Here is a 24,371-nt window from a genome sequence, read left to right as displayed (position 1 = left end):
GGTGGGACAAAGATACATGGACAAAAGAGTTCAGCACATCAGATCCACACATTGGTAGAAGTATGTTTGCTGTAGTGAAATACATTGAAGGTCGAAGATAACGTAACATCATGAAAGAGCACCTGATGATTTTGATCAGTTCGCTCATGTTGACATGGTCAGGAACCAGGAACTTGGTTTTATCCAGGATGGGCAGCTGCTTCTCTCCCTTATATCTCTCAATGATGACCTTAAAGGAAGCAGAGGAAACATCTTGTTATAGAGCTCACTGTCCCCACAGCACACCATGCTAGAAGGAGTCACATTACCAAGACCATAGAAATAGAATGGGCTCCAGAACCTCTAACCCTGGCAATTTGACTGGTAAACTCAGGTGTACACCCGCAATGACTGCCTAGTATTGTAATGTATTTTTTGTAATGTCAGTTGAGTCAACAAATCACAGCACATATTGATGGGTACACTTCCTGCTTTCATTTCCAGCTTTGCTCATCGCAATGACCGCCATCATTGACTTGAATGGGGACGCCCGTTCCATTTATTATATTTCTATAACCAAGACACAGCTAGTGTCAGTCAGAGGGGGAGGGGCATTACTCAGGATTTTGGGGCCCCTGGACAAACAATGGTAAGGGTCAGGAAGTGGTCATGTACTGTAACTGAGGCCCTTTCAGTCAGTCAGAGTGTGTGTGTGTGGAGGAGAGAGGCAGCAGATGGAAGGTTAGAGAGATATTCAATCTGATATGTGGTCTGTTTGGGTCCTGACACATGGCTAACACCGAGACGGTTCCATACCCTTCTACCTATTCTTCATGAGAATATCTGTTAGGAAGGATAACCTCTGTTGAGGAAAGCATTGGATGGGTCTGTATTTAGGAATACTCTATCCCAATTTATAAACTGGGTGGTTCAAGCCCTGAATCCTGATTGGCTGACAACCGTGGTATATCAGACCATATACCACGACAAAACATGTATTTTTACTGCTATAATTAAGTTGGTAACCAGTTTATAATAGCAATAAGGAACCTCTGGGATTTGTGGTAATAGCTGTATCTGGGCACTCCGCGTTGCGTCGTACATAATAACAGCCCTTAGCCGTGGTATATTGGCAATACACCACATCCCCTCATGCCTTATCGCTTAAGTATATTATATCTTTGCATGGTTGTGGTGGTAATAGATCTGATACTAACCGGAATCTTGTTGGGGTGCTGCTCTCGGATCAGTCGTACATCATCTACTCTCTGCTCTGTGGACACGAGGAAGAGAGAACAGGTGAGATGACAAAACAACTATCAGACTATCTGTTCTATATCCCATCTGCCTTTCACACAGGTAACTCAAAGGAAAAATATATATGTTGCCCATTTATCTCAAACCCCCTAAGGTTATAGACAATAAATACAATTAGTGCTGCAAACCAGGTAATGAATCAACTCAGACCATAAATGAAACAGCAAGTGAAAATAATATTTTCTAAACTAATCCCATCCTGCTGAACTTTGCAACTCGGTGGCCATTTGCAACAAGGCCAAAACAACAGTTTCCATGGCACCAGATAAGGCCTGGGCCCCTTTGTTTACACACAAACCCTGGGTCAGTTTTGACTGATGGACAGAAGAAACAACACCACAAGTGCCTGGAAGGATGGACCTCTTGATCCCAATTGCTCCACTAAAATGTTCATATTTAGGCGATTCTATCCAGAAATACACGAGCGATTTTTACATGAATAATAATTCACTTTGCTCTTAAGTAAATACAATAGACTTAAAGAGACAGTTCGACCAATTGTTTTCTCAAAGGAGTCTTTTATAGTTGAATATTGTATATAAACTCATTCATATGATTATATAAAGGCTGAAGGCTTAAAAACAGCCTTTACTATATCTAGACCTACACTGAGTGTACAAACAATAAGAACACCTTCATAATATTTAGTTGGACCCCCTATTGCCCTCAGAACAGCCTCAATTCTTCAGGGCATGGACACTACAAGGTGTTGAAAATGCTCCACAGGGATGCTTGTCCATTGTTGACTCCAATGCTTCTCACAGTTGTGTCAAGTTAGCTGGATGTCCTTTGGGTGGTGGACCATTCTTGATACACACTGTTGAGAGTGAAAAACCCAGCAGTGTTGCAGTTCTTGACACACTCAAACCGGTTCGCCTGGCACCTACTACCATACCCTGTTCAAAGGCACTGAAATATTTTGTCTTGCCCATTCACCCTCTGAATGGCACACATACACAATCCATGTCTCAAGGCTTAAAACACTTTCTTTAACCCATCTCCTCTCTATCATCTACACTGATTGAAGTGGATTTTACCAGTTAAATGTAATCTACGTAATCCCCAAAAGTAATGATTTATCATGAGAGGGACAATGCTGCATACTCAAAGAAAGGTTCAAATCTCACCTTTCTGGCAAAAATAGTTATAAATTGCTGAGATGTAGTCACTTTTGAGGACACAAGCTCAAGTTCACATTTTTTTTTACATTTGGAAATTAAATATTTTATGATGTATTCCATATTCAACAAAACTGTATGAATAGGGCTTATAATGAAGGTGAAATCTTATAGTCGTTTCATAATTTGATTATGCTATATTTAGAAAGTATATAAGTCATTTCCACTGTTAAATACATATATGTTAAGTGTTAGAGAAAATGTAAATATTTTCTAAAGGTCTCTCTTGATCAAAACGTCTGCCAGCATCGCTGTGAACGTCTCAGTTCTAGCTTGGCTTCCTGAACTCGTTAGGAACTCGCCTCATATTAATCTTATGTGTGTAGGACAAACAATGTTTTTTTTGTGTTAAACATATGAAATATTTTAGATCAATGGCTATAAATCTATCATTGAATATGCTACTGTAGGGCTGGGCGGTATACCGTATTTGACTATATACCGGAATTTATGCACGGACCGGTTTGGGTTTTTACTTTACCTTCTATAACGGTATTTTAAATGTTTGGTTTGTTAAATGTGATATGCCGTATGTAATATCCATTTTTATAGTTTACTCAGCTACTTAAGTCATCCCTCTCTCCATGCCGCTTTCCACAGACCTAGTCCCACCCCGTTGCTTGACCGACACACAAGATACTTTCGTTCAGTCTGCATGATCAATGCAGCACATGCAACAATGTTGATGACAACGATGTTGTTTACACTTTGATCTTAATGTAAATCCACAAGCGTTTTATAATTACACTATTAGTTTGTGTTTCTTACATCTGCAAACACCTAGTTTATTTTCTTAGCAAGTTAAGCTAAACCGTGTTAGCCACTAATGCTAACCGCTAGTCAGCTGGCTAGCTAATAAAAGTACGGAGTCAGAGCAAACGTAGCTAGCTAATGCAGCCTGATACCAGTACTGGTGGAGACTTAAATCCGCATGTTGTTTGTGCAACATTATCTTCTAAATCAAAGAGGAATAGGAGAAGCATGAATATGTTGGCTATATGAATAAAGATGTCATGCAACCAAAGATTATAGGGTCCCGAAGGAAACACTGAACATCAATTTGGTTCCTACCCTGTCACAATAACTCGTCCATGGCATTCATTCGTCGTCATGTCAAACACAGTATTCAAAGTGCCTACTATTATTTATATTCAAACTAAAGAATTATAATAAACATTCTATTTCCATGATTCCAAAAGTTCACCCGGGTGTTTTGATCTAAATCGCAATTGCAACATTTGGTTAAAAATAAGGCCTAGTATTTTTGCCATATCGTGGCAGTTTGGAAATTATCTCAAATGAGTGCAGGAAATTCAGAAATAGATTGAAGTTGAATTGAACAGTATAAAACAATCAGAATGGAGAAATAATTTAGAATATATATGTATTGCCACCCTAGGGTCACGCAGTACTCAAAGTAAATGTGGAATATTTATTAATCAAAAACATAAAATATCGTCAAATAGTCATTCCGTAAAAAAATACCATATTTAAACATTTAAGTCATTTAGCAGACACTCTTATCCAGAGCGACTTACAAATACCACATGATATATTTTGGCCATATCGCCCAGCTACCATGGTAAAACCACTCCCTACAGCTGCGCTACAATGTAGCGTTCCCTTACTGAGGGAAGGTGGTTGTTGGCCAAGATCTCGCGATACATGGCCCCATCCATCCTCCCCTCAATACGGTGCAGTCGTCCTGCCCCCTTTGCAGAAAAGCATCCCCAAAGAATTATGTTTCCACCTCCATGCTTCACGGTTGGGATGGTGTTCTTGGGGTTGTACTCATCCTTCTTCTTCCACCAAACACGGCGAGTGGAGTTTGGACCAGAAAGCTCTATTTTTGTCTAATCAGACCACATGACCTTCTCCCATTCCTCCTCTGGATCATCCAGATGGTCATTGGCAAACTTCAGACGGGCCTGGACATGCACTGGCTTGAGCAGGGGGACCTTGCGTGAGCTGCAGGATTTTAATCCATGACGGCGTAGTGTGTTACTGATGGTTTTCTTTGAGAATGTGGTCCCAGCTCTCTTCAGGTCATTGAGCAGGTCCTGCTGTGTAGTTCTGGGATGATCCCTCGCCTTCCTCATGATCATTGATGCCCCATGAGGTGAGATCTTGCATGGAGCCCCAGACCGAGGGTGATTGACCGTCATCTTGAACTTCTTCCATTTTCTAATAATTGCACCAACAGTTGTTGCCTTCTCACCAAGCTGCTTGCCTATTGTCCTGTAGCCCATCCCAGGCTTGTACAGGTCTAGAATTGTATCCCTGATGTCCTTACACAGCTCTCTGTTCTTGGCCATTGTGGAGAGGTTGGAGTCTGTTTGATTGAGTGTGTGGACAGGTGTCTTTTATACAGGTAACGAGTTCAAACAGGTGCAGTTAATACAGGTAATGAGTGGAGAACAGGAGGGATTCTTAAAGAAAAACTAACAGGTCTATGAGAGCCGGAATTCTTACTGGTTGGTGGGTGATCAAATACTTATGTCATGCAATAAAATGAAAATGAATTACTTAAAAATCATACAATGTGATTTTCTGGATTTTTTTTTTTAGATTCCCCCTCTCACAGTTGAAGTGTACCTATGATAAATTACATACATGCTTTGTAAGTAGGAAAACCTGCAAAATCGGCAGTGTATCAAATACTTGTTGTCCCCACTGTATGTCTACTAAGACGAGGGGCGGGAGTGTGTGTCTATTTGTCAATAACTGCTGGTGTGCAATGTCTAATATTAAACAAGTCTCGAGGTATTGCTCGCCTGAGGTAGAATATCACATGATATGCTGTAGACCACACTATCTATATTACTCATAGCAGTCTATTTACCACCACAAACTGATGCTGGCACTAAGACCGCACTCAACGAACTTAAATCAGTTTTAACCGAATTTCTACCAGCATGTCACATGTGCAACCAGAGGGAGAAAAAAAAAACTCTAGACCACCTTGACACCACACACAGTGACCGTACATACATATCCCAACCAGAAGCCATGGAATACAGGCAACATCCGCACCGAGCTAAAGGCTAGAGCTGCCGCTTTCAACGAGGGGGACACTAATCCGGATGCTTGTAAGAAATCCCGCCATGTCCTCAGACAAACCAAACAGGCAAAGTGTCAATACAGGACTAATTTTGAATCCTACCACACTGGATCTGGCAGGGCTTGAAAAAACTGACTACAAAGGGAAACCCAGCCGCTAGCTGCCCAGTGACACGAGCCTACCAGACGAGTTAAATGCCTTTTATGCTCACTTCGAGGCAAGCAACACTGAAGCGTGCATGAGAGCACCAGCTGTTCTGGACGACTGTGTGATCACGCTCAGGGTAGCCAATTTGAGCAAGACCTTTAAACAGGTCAACATTCAAAGCCGCGGGGCCAGACAGATACCACGACGTGTATTTAAAGTATGTTCGAACCTAGCAAGTATCTTCACTGACATTTTCAACCTCTCCCTGATTGAGTCTGTAATACCTAAATGTTTCAAACAGACCACCATAGTCCCTGTGACCAAGAAAGCAAAGTTAACCTGCCTAAATTATTACCGCCCCGTAGCACTCACGTCAGTAGCCATGAAGTGCTTTGAAAGGCTGGTCATGGCTCACATCAACACCATCATGCCGGAAACCCTAGACCCACCACAATTCGCATACCTCCCCAACAGATCCACAGATGACACAATCTCAAATCAAACTCCACACTGCCCTTTCCCACCTGGATAAAAGAAACACCTATGTGAGAATGCTGTTCCCTGACTACAGCTCAGCATTCAACACCAGTGCCCACAAAGCTCATCACTAAGCTAAGGACCCTCAGACTAAACACCTCCCTCTGCAACTGGATCCTGGACTTCCTGACGGGCTGCCCCCAGGTGGTAAGGGAGGCAACAACACATCTGTCACGCTGATTCTCAACACTGGGGCCACTCAGGAGTGTATGCTTAGTCCCCTCCTATACTCCCAAGACTGCTTGGCCAAGCACAACTCCAACACCATCATTAAGTTTGCTGACGACACAACGGTGGTAGAACTGATCACCGACAACGATAAGACAGCCTATAGGGAGGTGGTCAGAGAACTGGCAGTGTAGTGCCAAGACAACAACCTCTCCCTCAATGTGAGCATGACAAAGGAGCTGATCATGGGAAAAGGAGGGCCAAACAGGCCCCCATTAATATTGATGGGCTGAAGTGGAGCGGGTTGAGAGTTAACTTCCTTGGTGTCCACATCGCCAAAGAACTATCCTGGTCCAAACTCACCAAGACCGTTGTGAAGAGGGCACGACAACACCTTTCCCCCTCAGGAGAGTGAAAAGATTTTACTTGGGTCCCCAGATCCTCAGAAAGTTCTACAGCTACACAATCGAGAGCATCCTGACCAGTTGCATCACTGCCTGGTATGGCAACTGCTCGGTGTCTGACCGTAAGACGCTACAGAGGGTAGTGCCTATGACCCAGTACATCACTGGGGCCAAGCTTCCTGATAACCAGGACACAGGAAGGCCCCAAAAAATTGTCAGACTCCAGTCACCCAAGTCATAGACTGTTCTCTCTGCCACCGCACGGCAAGCGGCACAGGGGAGCCATGTCTTGGAACAAACGGCTGCTTAATAGTTTCTACCCACAAGCCATACGACTGTTTAATAATTAATCAAATGGCCACTCTGACTATATACATTGACACCCCCCTCCCGTTGTTTTTACACTTCTGCTACTCACTGTTATTTTCTATGCATAGTCACTTTACAAATGACCTCGACTAACCTGTATCCCCGCACATTGACTCGGGTACCGGTCTCGCTATTGTTATGTAATTTTCTTCTGTTACTTTTTTTATTTTATATATTTATATTTTTTTCTAACTTGAGTTTATTTATAAAATACTTTCTTAAATCCATTTCTTGATCTGCATTGCTGGATAAGGGCTTGTAAGTAATCATTTCATGGTAAGGCCTACCAACACCTGCTGTATTCGGCGCATGTGACAAATACAATTGGATTCAAATACTGTCAAAAGTACTGTCAGACTGATTTGTAATAGACTGCCATAGCCGCAATTAATAAAGTAAACATTGGCCGTTGATTACATCACTTTTTCACCACATGGGGTACCGCCCATGTTCTCAGATAACACATGAACTAGAGTGATTCTGTGAAGTCAGCACGTTCCTAGTGTGGAGGACAACCTCCCTAAAATGTGGTTTTGAGCGATGTAGGTAAGAAAAACTGACCCAGAAGTGTTTTTCTGTTGTAGAGCTGTGTATAGTTGTTTAAGGTTCCAGTTACAAAAACATGAAATTATGGCTGATAGTACAGCTAAAACAGATATTGTGCACTTCTCGCCCAGTCTGTTCTCAGATTAGACATAACATAGTTACTGTGAATCCGGGACACACAAATTAGTATGATACATTTGGTATGGTTAGGCTGCGATTTAGGTAATATTCTGAATGGAGTATGCAGCCTCAATTAGCCTAGCTAGATAACACTAGCTAGCTTAACTAGCTTCTCCTGGTTTGATGCAGTCAAGACAGGTACTACTTAATCATTTTTGATAAATAACCTAGCTATGGCAGCTATTAGTCTACTATAGCTGTGAGTAGGCCCCACTTGCTAGAGCGGCACCTCTCTGCCTTGTCTCGCGCATTATCAGCTCCGCTTAATAAAGTAGCTTTAAAAAGGTACTTTTCTGTTGCTTTCCTCACTCAGATTGGACCGGGTCTGGATCCAATCAGGTCCATACGGAATGAGTCTAGTTGTCCTCGGGTCCGTTTGGAACCGGTTTCTATATTTAGAAAATGTATTTATGCATATCAGGTCTGGGTAAGAAAGCCCCAGTTCCAAAAGATCTCTACCCCTAACTTTAAATAAAGGAAAAATAAATAAATGAATCAGTAATAAGTTACGAATTCTAGCTAGGTGGCTAACGTTGGCTAGTTGGAGTTAATTAAAAGAAAACAATAAAACGTTTTTTAAAACCTTTAGGCAAGTCAGTTAAAGAACAAATTCTTATTTAACTGACGACCTAGGAACAGTTTCTTAACTGCCTTGTTCAGGGGCAGAACAACAGATTTTTAACTTGTCAGCTCAGGGATTTGATCTATCAACCTTTTGGTTACTTGCCCAACACTCTAACCACTAGGCTACCTGCCGCCCCACTAGGCTACCTGCCGCCCCACTAGGCTACCTGCCGACCCACTAGGCTACCTGCCGACCCACTAGGCTACCTGCCGCCCCACCTGCCGCCCCACTAGGCTACCTGCCGCCCCACTAGGCTACCTGCCGCCCCACTAGGCTACCTGCCGCCCCACTAGGCTACCTGCCGACCCACTAGGCTACCTGCTGACGCTGGCTAGCTGGTAACGTCAGCTGGGTTAGTGTTAAGGAGTTAAGTTAAAGGGTTAGGGGAAGGGTTAGCTAAAAGGGTTAACTAGGCAAGCCAGTTAAGAACAAATTCTTACGACGCTGAGCTAATTATGAACCGCCCTATTCCAATCACGGCCAGGTGTGATGCAACATTCGAACCGAAAGAGGCAGTGACACCTCTTGCATTGAGAGGCAGTGTCTTAGACCACTGGACTACTTGGGAGCCCAGTGGTTAGAGCGTTGGGCCAGTAACTGAAAAGTTGCTAGATAGAATCCCAGAGCTGACAAGGTAAAAATCTGTCTTTCTGCCCACAAGTCATAATACAAATCACAACATATCATACTGAATGCAAAACATAACCAACAGTAACATTGCAGTAGTTCAGTTCTAGGTCTATTTAATTTAAACTAATTTGCTCTAGAAATGAAGTTACGGGTAGAGGACATAAACTGCCGGAGTAAAAAAGTGTTACTTTCGTCCAGGTTCTCCCTACTGTGGCAAAAAATAATAAAAATAAATCAAAATGGGGTCGCGGGCCAAAAAAGTATGGGAATCCCTGAGTTAGAATAATTAGGTTAAGATTAAGAAAGGGGTTAGGGTTCGCTGAAAAGCTCTCCTAACCTGCTACGAAAACTAACGTCCGGTCGTAGCTGTACTCCGTCTAGTCACATCACAACCCTAAACAAGGAACCTCATCTCAGACGCAACACTGTATTGAACATAAAGGCCTATTGACAGAAAGCGAAATTAACACGACAATCCATATTTGGTTTGTTATCTAGGTCTACATGATATGTTAGTTAGCCTACAGATATTTGTTTTTGGCCCCTTCCCCCAAGGCCCTCTTCACCTCCGCAATCCGTCCCATCCCCCAATTTTGCAGCGCACTTCCCTGCATTTCGAGAAGAGCAATATAGGCCTATGTAGCCTACTGGTTTGTTTTTTAAACATCCCTTTCCCAATCAAATTGAGCTCAACAGAATCCAATTATCGTTTCGCTGTCATTGACATACATTTTACAGAGACAGACATTGTAGGCTAAAGTCTACCAACTAAACACAACACCAATATTTGCTCAGTCTATTCGGATTGCATAACATGACCCACTGAGGATATAACCTTTTTTATTAGCCTAGATACAGCCACCACACTTAATTATCACGATTTTGTCGCTTTGAAAAGCCAAGTGTAGGCCTATATTATATCAAATTAATTATCTTCCAAATTTGTACCTAGACTGTTTATTGCCTTTGGCGTCTGGTCGAAGTTGAACTGATGAACTATTCAGACACTAGGGGCAATTGGGAAACCATATGTTTTCCACATAAAAGATGACATTACGAAATAAGGATCCATCAAATGTGAACAGTTACTAATTGAAATAACGACATAATCTATAAAATCAGATTCCAATGTTAAAATGTGTGGTGTTAGTACATACCAAATGTCCTCCTTTGTTTGAATGTCTTCTCTGAAGGCATATTTCACGCAGGTCAAACTGTTTCGTTAAATGAGGCAAAAGATGCCTGTAAGAATGGTAAATATATTTTCAACCGTAGGCGATTTAAACTGTTGGGCGATCCAAGACCAATTTTTTGTAAGAATAACAAATTATTTTACTCCTTTGATGTCGTTCGACTCCTTCCTTGCTATCTGCTGCGGAGTCTACAGCAAAACAAACCAGTCAGCTGATACTTGACGTCATCGAGAGAGAGAGAGAGCGATTACCCTGGTTCAGGCCTGGAGTGAATAATCTGAAAACCTGGCTAACGAACAATTCGACTCAAATTTGGCCTACAGATAGAATTAGATAAGGTTTACTAAACTAATGCGTTATTAGTTGTTAGGAACATGAAGGAGCCCTTATAATGTCTTATTGAAATATGTAAAAGGTCTGTAATATGTTAAACATGTCCATGCACATTTTTCAAAAAACAGAAAATAGTATTCACCTATTGATTTCTCCCACGGGAGCACAGCATCTGTTGTCAAAATAGGAAAGCTGTTTTTACTTTGTGGCTGTTTTATCTAGTGGAAATCGGGTTAAGTGGCCAATGTAGAAATAGCTGTTAGCTCAATTTAAGTTTATGTGTGAAAACAAGCCATGACTAGGTAAGGGAATCATTGTACCATCTAAATCACTGTGAAATATATTTTCAATAACAAAAAATATAGTTTTAACAGCTGTTTGAAGCTGGTGGAAAATAAAAGGGAGACATGAGTTCCTATGACGGGGCTTAGCTGGTGGAGGGTTGTTGGTAACATTTGCTGTAACAAAGCAAGTAAGAGAACATGGATAAAGTAGACATAAATACATCCCAAGATGTATTCCCATAGGTTGAGAGAGAGGAAGGGGATAATTGCAAAAAGTTTGCCCATAGCTTAATCAGCAAGCATAGGGAATGTGCATTATTGTGTCGGCTCATAGAATAGGAAGCAATGTGAATTATAAACTGGGTGGTTTGAGCACTGAATGCTGATTGGCTGACAGCCGTGGTATATCAGACAATATACAACGGGTATGACAAAACATATATTTTTACTGCTCTAATTATGTTGGTAACCAGTTTATAATAGTAATAAGGCACCTTGGGGGTTTGTTACATATGGCCAATATACCATGGCTAAGGGCTGTGTACAGACACTCCGCATTGCGTTGTGTGTAAAATAGCCCTGAGCCGTTGTATATTGGACATATACCATATGACATTAAAGCAAGCTAGTCATTTAGACAAGCCAAACTAAGTTTGAGACAGAGACAACGGGTCCCACAGAGAGACAAACCTACTAGCCCGTACACACCTGAGGGAACTGGATAGTTCTAAACAATATTTTCAAGGGGCCCTAGGAAGTCCCTAGGAGGTAGGGATTATTTCTGGACATAATTAAACTAATTTCCCCTCGTGGATTTGTGTAGGATAAGCACTTCTGCCATTTTCTTACTGTAGTCTATTACTTTTAAATCCAGGAGGGGGAGTGAATGAGCCGTGACACACCGGGTTGAATGGTTGAAGACCAAACCACAGCCTGAATGGCATTAGTGACATGAAGTTATTTTCTGTCAGAAAAAACAGGGATCTCTCTTTCCAGCCCTCATCTTCAAACCTTTAATTCAATTTGACCATATTTGTCTTGCACCACGTTCCAGCGTCTTCATTCATTTTGAAGCGATCAGCTATGGTTACAATGTGCCAAAAAAGAACATGCTGCACCCTTAAATTCAAAAGACTCGTGGTGCATTTCCACTGAGGATTTACTCCAGTGTTTTACCAAAAAGCCTCAGACTTTTGTGTTTCCACCTTCACACCCTGCTCCTGGGACTCATCGGGCCATGGCCTCAGTGAACATGCCCTGACTTGTGACCAAGGCAAGACCGCTGGGACTATTCTGACTGGATTTACATATCAGCGGCTAACTGTGAACATGGGTTAACGGTAATTGCCATAATCTTGTTTGGACCCCTAGAGGAGTAGCTGCAGCTAATGGGGATGCTTAATAAATAGAAATACAAACACCTTTTCACAAAGCAACTGTTTTGGTTATGCAGAGGTTGTTGATTCTGCTCTTTACAAGTCTTCACTGTCAGCCCTAGCTATGGAAACACAATTAACCTAGTATAACACAAGAGTTTAGCCTATACACTAGAGTAACACTTTTGGTTCAGTCTCTTAGCAACGCTCAGCATCAATAAAGTTAGTCAGGAAGCAGTGTAGCTCATATCCACAGGCTCAGCTCGCCTCCACGCTCTTGTCCTCTTCTTTAGCCGTAGCAGGTTAACAAACATTGTGTAGCAGATGATGGAACCTAAAAAGCCTTTCTCTTCTTTCGTCCATCTTCTGTCCATCAGTTTATGCACAAACATTGGTCAGAAGTGGCCGCTCCCGTTTGAACAGCAGGTGGCGCTCTCTGATAACCTCTGCCAAGCATCCTGCAGATTTAGACATTTTGTGTAGTTTGTAACAGATTCAGACATTTTAAAAGACTACAGTGTCTAAGATATTCACCCGAAAAAAAACATTTATACATTTTACCTTTAATTCACCAGATGAGGTTGATTGGCTATGCTACTGTTGAGAAAGATACTGTCACTCCCCTTCAATATTCACCATTAAGGGTTTCCCAAACTCGGTCCTGGGGCCTCCCAGGGGTGCATGTTTTGTTTTTTTCCCTAGCACTGCACAGCTGATTCAAATAATCAACTCATCATCAAGCTTTGATTATTTGAATCAGCTATGTAGTGCTAGGGCAAAAACCAAAATGTGCACCCCTGGGAAGCCCCAGGACCGAGTTTGGGAAACAATGATGGGGAATATTGCAGGGAAGGGGTGAGACAGAGGTAATGACTAGGCCTACCTACTGTTGATTACTAGGAGCAGAATCTTTTCATTTGACCTTTTTTACTCTGTAAAGTTGATTGAGAAAAAATGTATAATTATGACCTGGGGAGTATTGAAGGGGAGTGACAGTATTTTTCTCAAAAGTAGCCTAGGTTGTACTAGGCCTAGTACCTACTTTTGATCACTGCAGACCGCAGCCTGATCTGAGACTAAAATCAAAATAAGTATCAATAAATTATTTAAATAAAATAAATTCTTAAAATAATAACATGGCACCAACTAATCATTTTACTTCTCAAGATTGAAATAATGTGATTTGAATGTTTGTATAGACTAATAGACATTAATGTTCAAGAAAGGAAAAGGTTCTTCGCGCGTTGGTGCTGTGCCTGCTCTCACACAATGATACTATGTTAGTATATATTTGCAAACAGCAAACCCTGTTTCAAAACAAAATAGGCCTACCTTTAATTAAATCCATCATTATAAGCCTTTCTCTGTTCTTGCTCACCAGACGTTGCTCTTTCTATATGCAGCAGCCTGAAGCTTGTTGCTGGATATGAATGAGGATCAGCTTGCCTGCCACTATCTCCCTCTAGGTCACAGTAAGAACATAAATTATGCTAATCTAAGGGATCTATTCAATCTGTATCACTGAAGCGTTACAGATCGCATGATAGAAATGTAAAGATGATTTTAGATCGGGCCGACATATGCAGTGTTTACCATGAATGCAGGTTCCGCTAACGTGGGAACATTGCCTTTAAATTTCAATCACGCTGTAACCATGAACTTCTGTGAAACGGATTGAATAGATCCCTAAATGGCCATCCATTCAATATCTAATAAACACACTGCTCATTGAGGTAATGGATTTTTAAACAATCTTTATGGATCTAGTGTTCGAATGATAAAGGGGATGCCAAGTGTCTTCAACAATGACCCTCGAGGCCTCTAAAATCATCCAGCCCATTCTGTGCTGCTGGGAAGCTTCAGGCCAAGGCTAGTCATTCAGTATGGGTTGCTGTGGCAGTATCCATGGAAACATCCTACACTTCACTGAGAGTTGAAGGTAACACCCACTCTCATTGTCCAATCTCTGTAATGCATATTTATACCCTCAGACAAGCTATTATGAAATGTTTGTATTAGTATACCAATCTATATATTCATTCATCCATCTACCCTTTTACTACTATGGCAATAGTTCACAAATGCACTCTCCATCCTTTCAACAAATGTTACTAAATTCATAACCTTGCTTGATTGAATTGATTACCACAGTTAAAGCAGAATGAGATGTACAATATTGTGTAATTCATTTATATTATCAGAATCTGTGCATGGCATATCGAAGGAGCTTTATTTCAGCATACATTATTTACAGATTGCAAGAGAATAGTGTTGAGGTCTTAGATGAGTGATGTTGATTTATATTGTGCTGAAATTTAGGTCAAATCAATACACACGATACAAAGTAAAAGCATACAAATCATACCGTATTGAGTAATACTTTAATTGCAAGCATGCACATGGAATAAAGTATAACTATGTACTGTACACTTGTATACCTCATATGTCTTTCCAGGGTAGTTGGTGCTCAGTTAAATAAGGAAATGTGTTAGTATACTTTTATGTACACTTTCATGAGTGATAGAGATGAGTGTAGAATTGTTCACACTGGCTGGACTTACCGGTTTTGACAGTGTTAAGATCTCACTGACTGGATTGGAAAATGCAGTGACATCTTCAGAGTTAGATGAACACATTATGACATGAAACACAATAGCTCTTGTTAGCATTTATTTGTTTATATTTTGTTGACATTTTGTTTTGCTGCAACACAAACAAAACTGAAATGACAGACAATAAACAATGATTCAAAGGTTTGTTGCTGCCTGCAAACAACAAACTATGAGTGCACTCTATATTCTGAACTGAAGGTTCGTAGGACTGCTTTCTGATGAATAGGAAACTGGAAATGTTGTGGGTGGACTAAAATGCCATTTCGTGGAGTGACTAAACTAAAAGCTGTTGAAATAATGGTGTGAGAGACCTGGTCACTGAGGTAGACTGTGACTTGTTGTCAGTGAGCTAAATTTACAACAACAAAATCACTAGTCTTCCACAGCGTCCAGGACCAAAGTGCACATACTCCTGCAAGCATAGAAAAGGAAAATGACAAGTTATACATGTATCATTATTCACCTGAACATGAGTTTTTTTTCCATTGACAATCATAAAGCCAGGCTACTCAACTACATATTTCTCATCAATATTGCATTTATATTTTACAATTAATCAAATAATTGAGATCCCATGCATGACCATATACATGCTAAAGCTAACCAGAATTATTGAATTTTATATTTATTTTTATTTTATTTATTTATTTCACCTTTATTTAACCAGGTAGGCTTGTTGAGAACAAGTTCTCATTTACAACTGCGAACTGGCCAAGATAAAGATATATATATATATACACAAATATATTGATGTTATAAAGAGATATGTATTTGTACATAAACATGTTGACAAATGTATAAAACAAAGAAACAAAGAAAAACAGTAAATGCAAATAGCTGTTGTGTACAATACGAATCCCCCTCTGAAGCCGTTAATAATGTGGTAATACCTGAAGCCTGCCTGCCCTTTCCACAGAGATCACATATCACACACAAATCCACCCCCTTTCCTTTCTAAAGGCTATCACCTGTCCCCATATCATCACCCATATCCCCAGCCTCTGAGTTCACTCAAATGAAAGACAAAGTTGAGCTAAAGGACAAGCTCTAAGTTTTAATTAAAGTAGAACGTTTATAAAAGTAACATTGTATCTATTGGTTTCCTAAAGCTCAGCCAATAAAGGGAGGTATATTTCGACTCAGATGAGGGGGAGAAAAGAGAACGTAATTGTGAATAAAGGACAACATTAGAGAGGTCTGTATTTATTAGGTATTTGTCATTCAAGCCAAAGATGAATATGATACATTCTGGGTGGTGATATCTTCTGAATCACAACGCTCCTGTTAAAATGTAAGGAAATAGCAGCTTATGTCTTACCATTCACACTCTTGAATCATGTTTATATTAGTGTGTTCTGCGTTAGCATCATCTTATGAATGTGTTCATATATTTTGGTGGTGTGTGTGTACCCACAGCACAAGGCGTTCAGACAATGTCTCACTTCTCCTTGTGGCTGATGGAAAAGAAAAAGGAAAGAAATGCCTCATTTCCCACAATTGTACTTGTAGGATACTTAACACTGTTGATTCTAGCATTCTTGTTTTAAAGCCAGTTATTCAGTCACATCTAAGTGGTGTAATGACTAACAATGTGACAGAAGGTGTCATAAAAGAGGAGCACAGGCCTGGCCTTCCATCAGGCAGCTAATGAATTGGTGAGTACATGGAAATGAGTGATTATGGAGATAGCAGAACAGAGACCTCAGCAAGCTGTTGATCACTGTGTCTGTCTGTCCTGGCTGGCTCCTCTACTTATCCTCATATGTACATGGTGAACTAGACTGGAATAGCAGCAACACAGGGTCTGATTATTATTCATTACGAGCACGGAAGGAGAGTGGTACTGTGTCCTGGGTACGGGTAGGTACGTTCCCATAGGGCAGGTACAATTACGTATAATGGATGAAGACCGTCACTAAAATAAAATAACTGTCATAACCAGTTTTGCCTGTCTGTGTGTGTGGAACACACAGCTGACTGAAGACGGGACATCCGGACATTCACATGGTTGAGTCCGTTTCCGGGGTAACATGGAGTCTTTACAATGTGATGAAACTTTGTTGCTCCTTGCTAAAACAAGCAAGAGGTGCGTTCAGTTCGATTAAACGGTTGCTACACTGCGTAACAGCTTGAACTGAACTACACACTCGTCAACGTTCTTGAAAATACTTTGAGGTACGTTTGCTCTGTTTGGTGAGTGTGGCGGGTTGTGGCTTGAAACAATGAGTGGCGTATTGAAAGGGCAGTGGTGCATTTTGAACCCACAATCCAACCCCTCCCCGTGTTTCAACTGGTCGTTCAGAATAGTACTGTTTCCATTTAATTGAACATTGCGTTATGTTTTTCCGTATTGAACGCAGGCAAAGTGTTGTAGCAAACGAGTCTTTGGTTGCCTAGGCAATACCCCCTCCCTACAGCAGTAGAAGCATGTGCAGTCAGGGGCGACGGAGAGGAGAAAAGGTGCGTCTTTTATTTAGATATTTATGTTTGCTATTCAAACGATTATAATGTTGAACGTGGTCATTTGACCAATAATTGTCGTCCAAAATTCCATGACCGCCAAAGCCCTTTGCACACACGCACGCACACACTAACCCCCCCCCCCCCCCCCCCACACACACACACACACAGACACATGATCACACATGGACATTTAGTGAGCTCAACAAAGGCTGTTGAAATTTGAAGAGGATGAAATAACCCAGTGGATCTCGGAGTGCTTTGCTTTTCTTTTCTTACTGGAGAGGCGTCATGGACCTTAATGCATCTCATTCACACTGGAAGGCTTTGGGACTTTCAGTTCTGTTCTAGGTGCATGGGGTCCAGAACCCTATCAAATCTTAACAAAACCAAAAAGGTTCAATCTCATGCTAGTTTTTTATGGAGAACCTCTGTCTGTCCATATTCATTCTGCACATGCCTACAACTTCTACAACTTCTCACTACTTACCACTCTCTTCTCAGTCTCCACTAACTTTTATGGGCACCACTGAGTCTTTAAAACTGAAGATGGTAAAGCCAATGCCTTGTTTCCTTCTTAAAACTAAAAAACATTTAAATGTTTTTGAAATTGATAAAGACTCTTTTTAAGAACAATATAGAAGACTTTTATAACAAACTATTTTTTATTTCTCACTTACAATAACCCTTTAAAAACCACCTGCCTGCTGTAACAATGACAAGATTGACAGGCTCTTTGAGGTGGTGGAACCTTCACAGTTAAAGTTACATTGACCATAAATTTTATATAAGGCACTGCTTGGCTTAACACGCACAAAAAGAAGGCAACAATTGGGCAGCATTGAACTGGGTATGGCATTGAAGAGAGAGTGACAGGCCAATGCTAGGCTCAGAAGGAGAGCTTTATTAGTGGCTTTAGCTGCTAACTGCTACTGAGTTACAGAACAGAACAGAGAGGTTATGCATTACTTTAAGACACTGAACGAGGGAAATTAGCTCGCATTAACTATGGTTTTCCCCATTAAAAACTATCTTGGATATAATGGGCATCGCTGTTTCGCATGAACAACGTTACTACCGACTCTTTCTCTAAGTGGCAGAACCTGTCTCTGCATGCACTTATACATTTACTCAAGGTTCCCGGGAAAAAGGGGAGGTGAAAATGCAGTTCTTTTATATCTCCACTCAGGAGTCCTGGCTGAGAATAATAGGCTCTGTATTGAATAGTAATGTATTATTAAAGCAAGTTAAATTATGCTCTCCAGTTGAGGATGGACGCCTTTCATTCTTTACAATTAGAATGATGAGACACAGCGTGCAGAAAGGAGCTCTATGGCCAGCCAACTGGAGTGGAGCAGAATTACATTCTGCTCCTGTGCCTGTTGAATTAGGACTAACGTTCAATTATGGTGTCCCTGCCAGTCTGCTAAATATAATTCCATGAAAAAAAAACTTTTACAGACTATACATCCCAATATAGGACTAATGCCCAAATGTATAAGATATTATAATACCATACATTTATTATCGAATAATTTAATCATTGGCTTGACATAATTTTAATTTGATAAAGATCTGATTGGGATTCTACAGCTACAGTTAAATGTAGATTTTGCTTACTACGTTGAGCAAATAAATATTTCAGTCTCTATAACTGTGAGCACAGACTTGTAGTAGCAGACCATGCTGGGCAGCAGTACACAGATAATTTGTTTAATTGGCTTCTCAATCGGCTAATCTGTTATCATGTTCATCTGTCTGAGCAGAGGGAAAAGCAATGGATGTAAAGGGCTTTTCTCTGGAGGTCAAGTGGCAAACAAATAGATAGAGCCCGAGGACGAGACTCAAAACCAAACAAATAGATAGAGCCCGAGGACAAGACTCAAAACCAAACAAATAGATAGAGCCCGAGGACAAGACTCAAAACCAAACAAATAGATAGAGCCCGAGGACAAGACTCAAAACCAAACAAATAGATAGAGCCCGAGGACAAGACTCAAAACCAAACAAAGATATGGCTTTGGCCTTAAAACCCCTACTGGTTTGAAAAGCCTGCTACAAGTGTAATACAACTGAGGATAAACATGGAAACATTTGGTGCAAATCCTGAGTTAAGAAAAAAATAAGGGGGAAAAAAGGAATACAATAACCACGTTTCATCCACATTTTTCATGCGAGTAAAGTCATACCGTATATAACAAAAAAATCACTACAGCTGTGATGGAAACAGGAAGTTTCAGTACAATTGTATAACTGCAGACAGAAGATTTGTTCTTTCGACGTGGCGGGATCTTTTTGTGTTGATAAAATGTATTGATAATCGATAATTAGCCATCATGTCGAAGTAAACTTGGTGTCACGCGATGACATGGTGTGTGGTTCTCCCACTATGACTTGGGAAACCATGCAGTTTATTAGGCTACAGATGAAATAAGTTATGATGCACTTCACATGGTAGTGAAAGTGCACAGTATGAATCTCATCATGTATTGTAGACTAATTTACCCGCAGAGCCTACTCGCATCTGCAAGCTGTTGGCTAGAGTGCACAGGCCAAGACCCAGATTAGTCACATTTGCTATTTAACGCAACAGTTTTTGTGGCAAAACTATCCGCAGAGTTGAAAACACGATGGAAACAGATTGAACATAATATTTTTATTTGGTACATGAAAATTTAAGAGAAAAAATAAATGTTGTGTGCACTATGTCATCACATACTGATTTTATCCGCAACAATTCAGTTTGGTGAAAACATGCGGGTTTTAGGATATTCTAATGAAAATCTATTGCCAATTGGATGGAAACCTTGCTAGTGTTATGTAATAGAGATTGTAAGACTAACATGCAGGTCGAATGTTATACACGGATCCTTACAGTACATTTCAGTAAGCACCATGGTTAAAAAGGGGTTATGGGGAACTGTAAAAAAAACACACAAAAACCGAATATTCCTGTTCTACACCGTGTGAACAAATGATGATCCATGTAACTCAATAAATCCCCTGAGAGCCCATCCATAAACCTTAAGGTGGCTCACACGTCCATGCCCTCAATGTCTAATTCAATTATTTTCTCATCAAATGACCCTGTCCTTTCAGAGAGGATGGCCCATGCACCTTAAATGGCTGTTTATTCACCCCTTAAATGTATTAGTTGAGTCGGACATCTCTCCCAAGGCACTGACTGAACAGAGTTAAGTGTGCTACTTAGAGGCACAGGGGTGACTTCCTCCTATTCTTTCCAGCCCTGCCTCATTGATTCTGTGTTAGCAGGGCTAACTAGGATGGTCACTGGGGGATGTAAGCAGGGCCGGATGGGGTTACTGCACGGCATGGACATCTGGGCCACCCGTTATGGGTTAAGACTATCATATCAACTGCCATGCACTGTACTGCAGACAGAGGCTTAGGATGGACATTGTCCATGGCCTGCAATTGACATTAATTAGCTCCAGTGAAACACTTGGATTGTGTGCATCATCATACAAATGGAATCAACCAGGGCAAAATGTAGTATTAAAGAAAGAAATACTGTCACAGTGCAACCGATTTTGACACAGACAATTCCAAATCCTTTTGGTTACATCTTGATTTAAAATAATTATTGATTTTAAATGAATCGATTTATTTTCCCCCTTCTCTTGTAAGACAAATTTGCAGTAAGCCCCAACAAGCAACATCTATTTTGATGATAGAAGTTACATGTAATGGTACATGGCATAATTGCTATTGTTGTCAACATGCTATGGGGAGAGTGAGGCAGCCAGGAGAGGCGGACAGACATCTACTGTAATTAGAGCTAGTAAGAGTATATGATTTGTTCTAATTGCCTTGACAAGAGGCTGAGCGTACTCCACTCAATTACCTGAGCATGCTCTTTCCTAGGAGCCCTGTGGGAAATGGGCTTTCATTTTTTCATTGCTGAAATTGGAAGGATGTGGGGGTAGGAAATGTGTTCTGCTCTCCTCTGCGTCTGTCAAAGTGACAAAAAAATCTCTCAAATACAGTAAGCATGTGTCTTTACTGAAGCCCAGTGCACCATATTTCATACTAGGCCATTTGCGTTTTAGACTCTGTACAGATAGATGCACTCTACCTGCTTTCAGCATGGCTTCCTCATGAGAAATGTAAAAAGGTATGATCCCAATTCAATCAATCACAGATAAAAGATAACTGCACTGTGTGTTTACTCCAAATATGTACTCTGTCTTTTAAGGTCAGAGGTGGTTTCAAGTCAATATCCATTCACAATATTGTTTTTAACCAAGGCAGCAACAAAGTGGCTAAAGTAGAAAAATACAGGCACCCAGGCAAAACCTGAGAAGCATCCCACTGGACAAAAACTGCATCAAACAACTTTGTTTCCATGTCATTTCAATTGTTTTTAATGTTATGACTTTGAATGAACATGGAAAACTGATTGGAGTCATCAACGTAAATCCAATGACATGGTGATTTGTTTTGTTGATTTTACGTTAAATTCACATTAGTTGACACCTCAACCAAATTGTAATCATCAAAACTAGACTTTGAACTGATGTCTGTCCCCAGTGGTGCCAAATCAACTCATCCAATGTTCTATGCACTGTAAAATGCCACATATAGATCATAAGTCCTCCTGGCCACTACTCTGAAATCTAATCATTGTTCCCACAATGGGTACAACTGAATACAATATAAAAGCAGTATGTTCAAATGTCAACTGGATATGTTTAATGTCAATCATGGTTTTAAAATGACATCAAGCTCATTGGGCAAAATGGGAATAGCAGGTTACAACAGTGGTGTGTTTCTCCCTTCTAGACTTACTGATATCATCAACACAATTGTATCCTATTTTTGTGGAAGTTTCACAAAACGATTGCTACTAAAAATGACAAAGGAAGCGTAGGGCTAGAATGGATAAAGTGACAGAACACTGAACACTATTGTGTTCCGTCAGAACCAATGGGTCAGCAGCATGTGATCATGGCTGTGATCTCCACTCATGGGTTAAAGGATTGCATTGGGAGAGTTCAGTGAACCCATGCTATGGGGCTTTCCTGTGGATGCATGCTGGAGCGGTGGAAGAGCTCTGTCTGGAGGAGAGGTGTGCCTGGCAGGCTTTGTGACTTAAGGCCCCTCGCTGGGCCCACCTCTGATGTTGAGTCCCTGCCTTCGTTCTGAGATTGCACATCCTCCATCATGCCCCACCTCAGCCCCCATCCCCCAATCTCTCCAATCGCCTCAACCTCCCCCTGACTGCACTACCGATGCCTTTTGGATTGATGTGCAGTTCAAGTCAATACACCAGGACACTGTAAGGCTTTTTATATTCCAGCCAGCTTCTCCAACCGGGTTGTGCACCTGTATACCACTCTGAACAAAGGTTCATGGCAACCAGAGAGAGGAAGGGAGCATGTGTAGGATAACAGCTGTTATATCTTTAGGAACATTCCTGGAAGGTGGGGTAACCAAAGCAACCAAAGCAAAATGGAGGTTGAGTACAGATCCAGTGGATGGGCTCGGTTTAAACGCTTCAAGCAGAGGCACACTAATCATCCACAGAAACTCTCTGACAAATAGAGGTGTCAGAAAAACGACATTTCCACATACAGATATGTTGATGAATTTCCTTACAATGCACCAGTGGCAGAAAATGCAATGCTTGGCATGTCACTTCACACACACAACCGAGACCTTGAAAGAAAATATTAGAAATGTTTTGACATGTAGACATGTAATGCAATTTAGTGATAGACCCAGAACTTAAATTCTTGTTTGTAATTATATTGTTCTAACAATATATCACATTAACATTTTGGAGCCTCAAGGGTATAACTTATTTCTGATTAGGGTTGCAAAGCTACCTATAATTTACCAAAGTTACAAGAATCTTCAGTAATTTTGGTAACTAACAGAAAATATATGGCAATCTATCGTAACTTTTGTTATTTACGCTTGAATAACTTTACAAAAAAATATATTTATATGAAGTATAATTGTCCATATTGTCCATGAGGTTCTAGTAGATTTACCATATTGTTCAAGAGAGAATAGCCTAACTAATGAAAAAAGCATCTATTTAACAATTCAATTATTTTCAATTAACTCTGCAACTCTTCCAACTATTCACTTTTCTTCACAACTGCCACCAGTTTGACACCAAAACATCGACAGCAAATACATATTGATATCGTAAAATAAATGAAAGTGTAAAAAAAGAAAGTATTTAATGCTGAAACACCAATGGTATTCACTAAGTTGATGGTTTATATTTAGGATAACCTTTTACAGCTTTGTCATTCTATTTTTAAATAATATGATTGAATTATTTAAGATATTTTACATGTGATAAGGCCACACAGAGGGGCAGAGATAATTACAGACACCTGTGATAATCTGAAGTACCCAAAAGGGCCACTAGATAAAATCCTTGATAAAATCCTTGAAAGATACCAAAATTCTGGTAATTTACTAGTACACTTAAAACGTTTCCAGTAATATACCGTCCCTTTGCAACCTATTTCTGAGACAAAGCTGTATCCACACATATGATGCACATATTGTACATACATATCACATGTAAATATTACAATATGTGTCTTTCTGCAAAGACAATGTTTCTCTAACTCACTTCCAGGCTGATTTACATTTGAGTCATTTTAGTAATCTTATCCAGAGTGACATACAAGTGCAATTAATTTCAATTTGACAATTTCATAAATAATTACTCTGTTGGAGAAAAACAAGCCATGTCAGCCAGCACCCTTAAGATCTGTCTCAGAATTGTCTTCAGAAAGAAACAAAAGCAATGTCAATCCATGACACACATTTACCGGCATAAGCATGGCACTTTAAATGTCACTTTGTGTTAGCTTAAATAATTTATATGCAAAACAACTTAGACAAACACGTTTACAGCCTTTTGAGGGACCTAAGCAAAATTTTGACGGAGGAGAGAAAACAAACGTTTTTGAGTTCATTTACTGT

At 40.4% G+C, this 24,371-nt stretch overlaps 1 protein-coding gene across 2 annotated transcripts in view; it reads right to left on the bottom strand.

Annotated features, from left to right (window-relative positions):
- LOC123999562 (microtubule-associated proteins 1A/1B light chain 3B) overlaps window positions 1-24,371 on the bottom strand; it is a 29,343-nt gene that overhangs the window by 1,771 nt on the left and 3,201 nt on the right. The window contains exons 1-3 of one of the 2 annotated variants that reach the window (XM_046305458.1): window positions 10,299-10,557; window positions 1,197-1,252; window positions 123-229 (exon numbers count right to left, since the gene is read on the bottom strand). In XM_046305458.1, the coding sequence (XP_046161414.1) occupies window positions 123-229; window positions 1,197-1,252; window positions 10,299-10,338 (203 nt within the window). In that variant the 5' untranslated portion in view covers window positions 10,339-10,557. Of the gene's footprint in view, window positions 1-122; window positions 230-1,196; window positions 1,253-10,298; window positions 10,558-24,371 lie in introns of those variants that run through there. The other variant, XM_046305466.1, reaches the window with a different exon arrangement.

Source organism: Oncorhynchus gorbuscha, linkage group LG02 (assembly GCF_021184085.1).
Source record: "Oncorhynchus gorbuscha isolate QuinsamMale2020 ecotype Even-year linkage group LG02, OgorEven_v1.0, whole genome shotgun sequence".
NCBI lineage: Eukaryota > Metazoa > Chordata > Actinopteri > Salmoniformes > Salmonidae > Oncorhynchus > Oncorhynchus gorbuscha.
The sequence above is the reverse complement of the archived record's forward strand: the minus strand, read 5'-3'. Positions and strand labels throughout refer to the sequence as shown.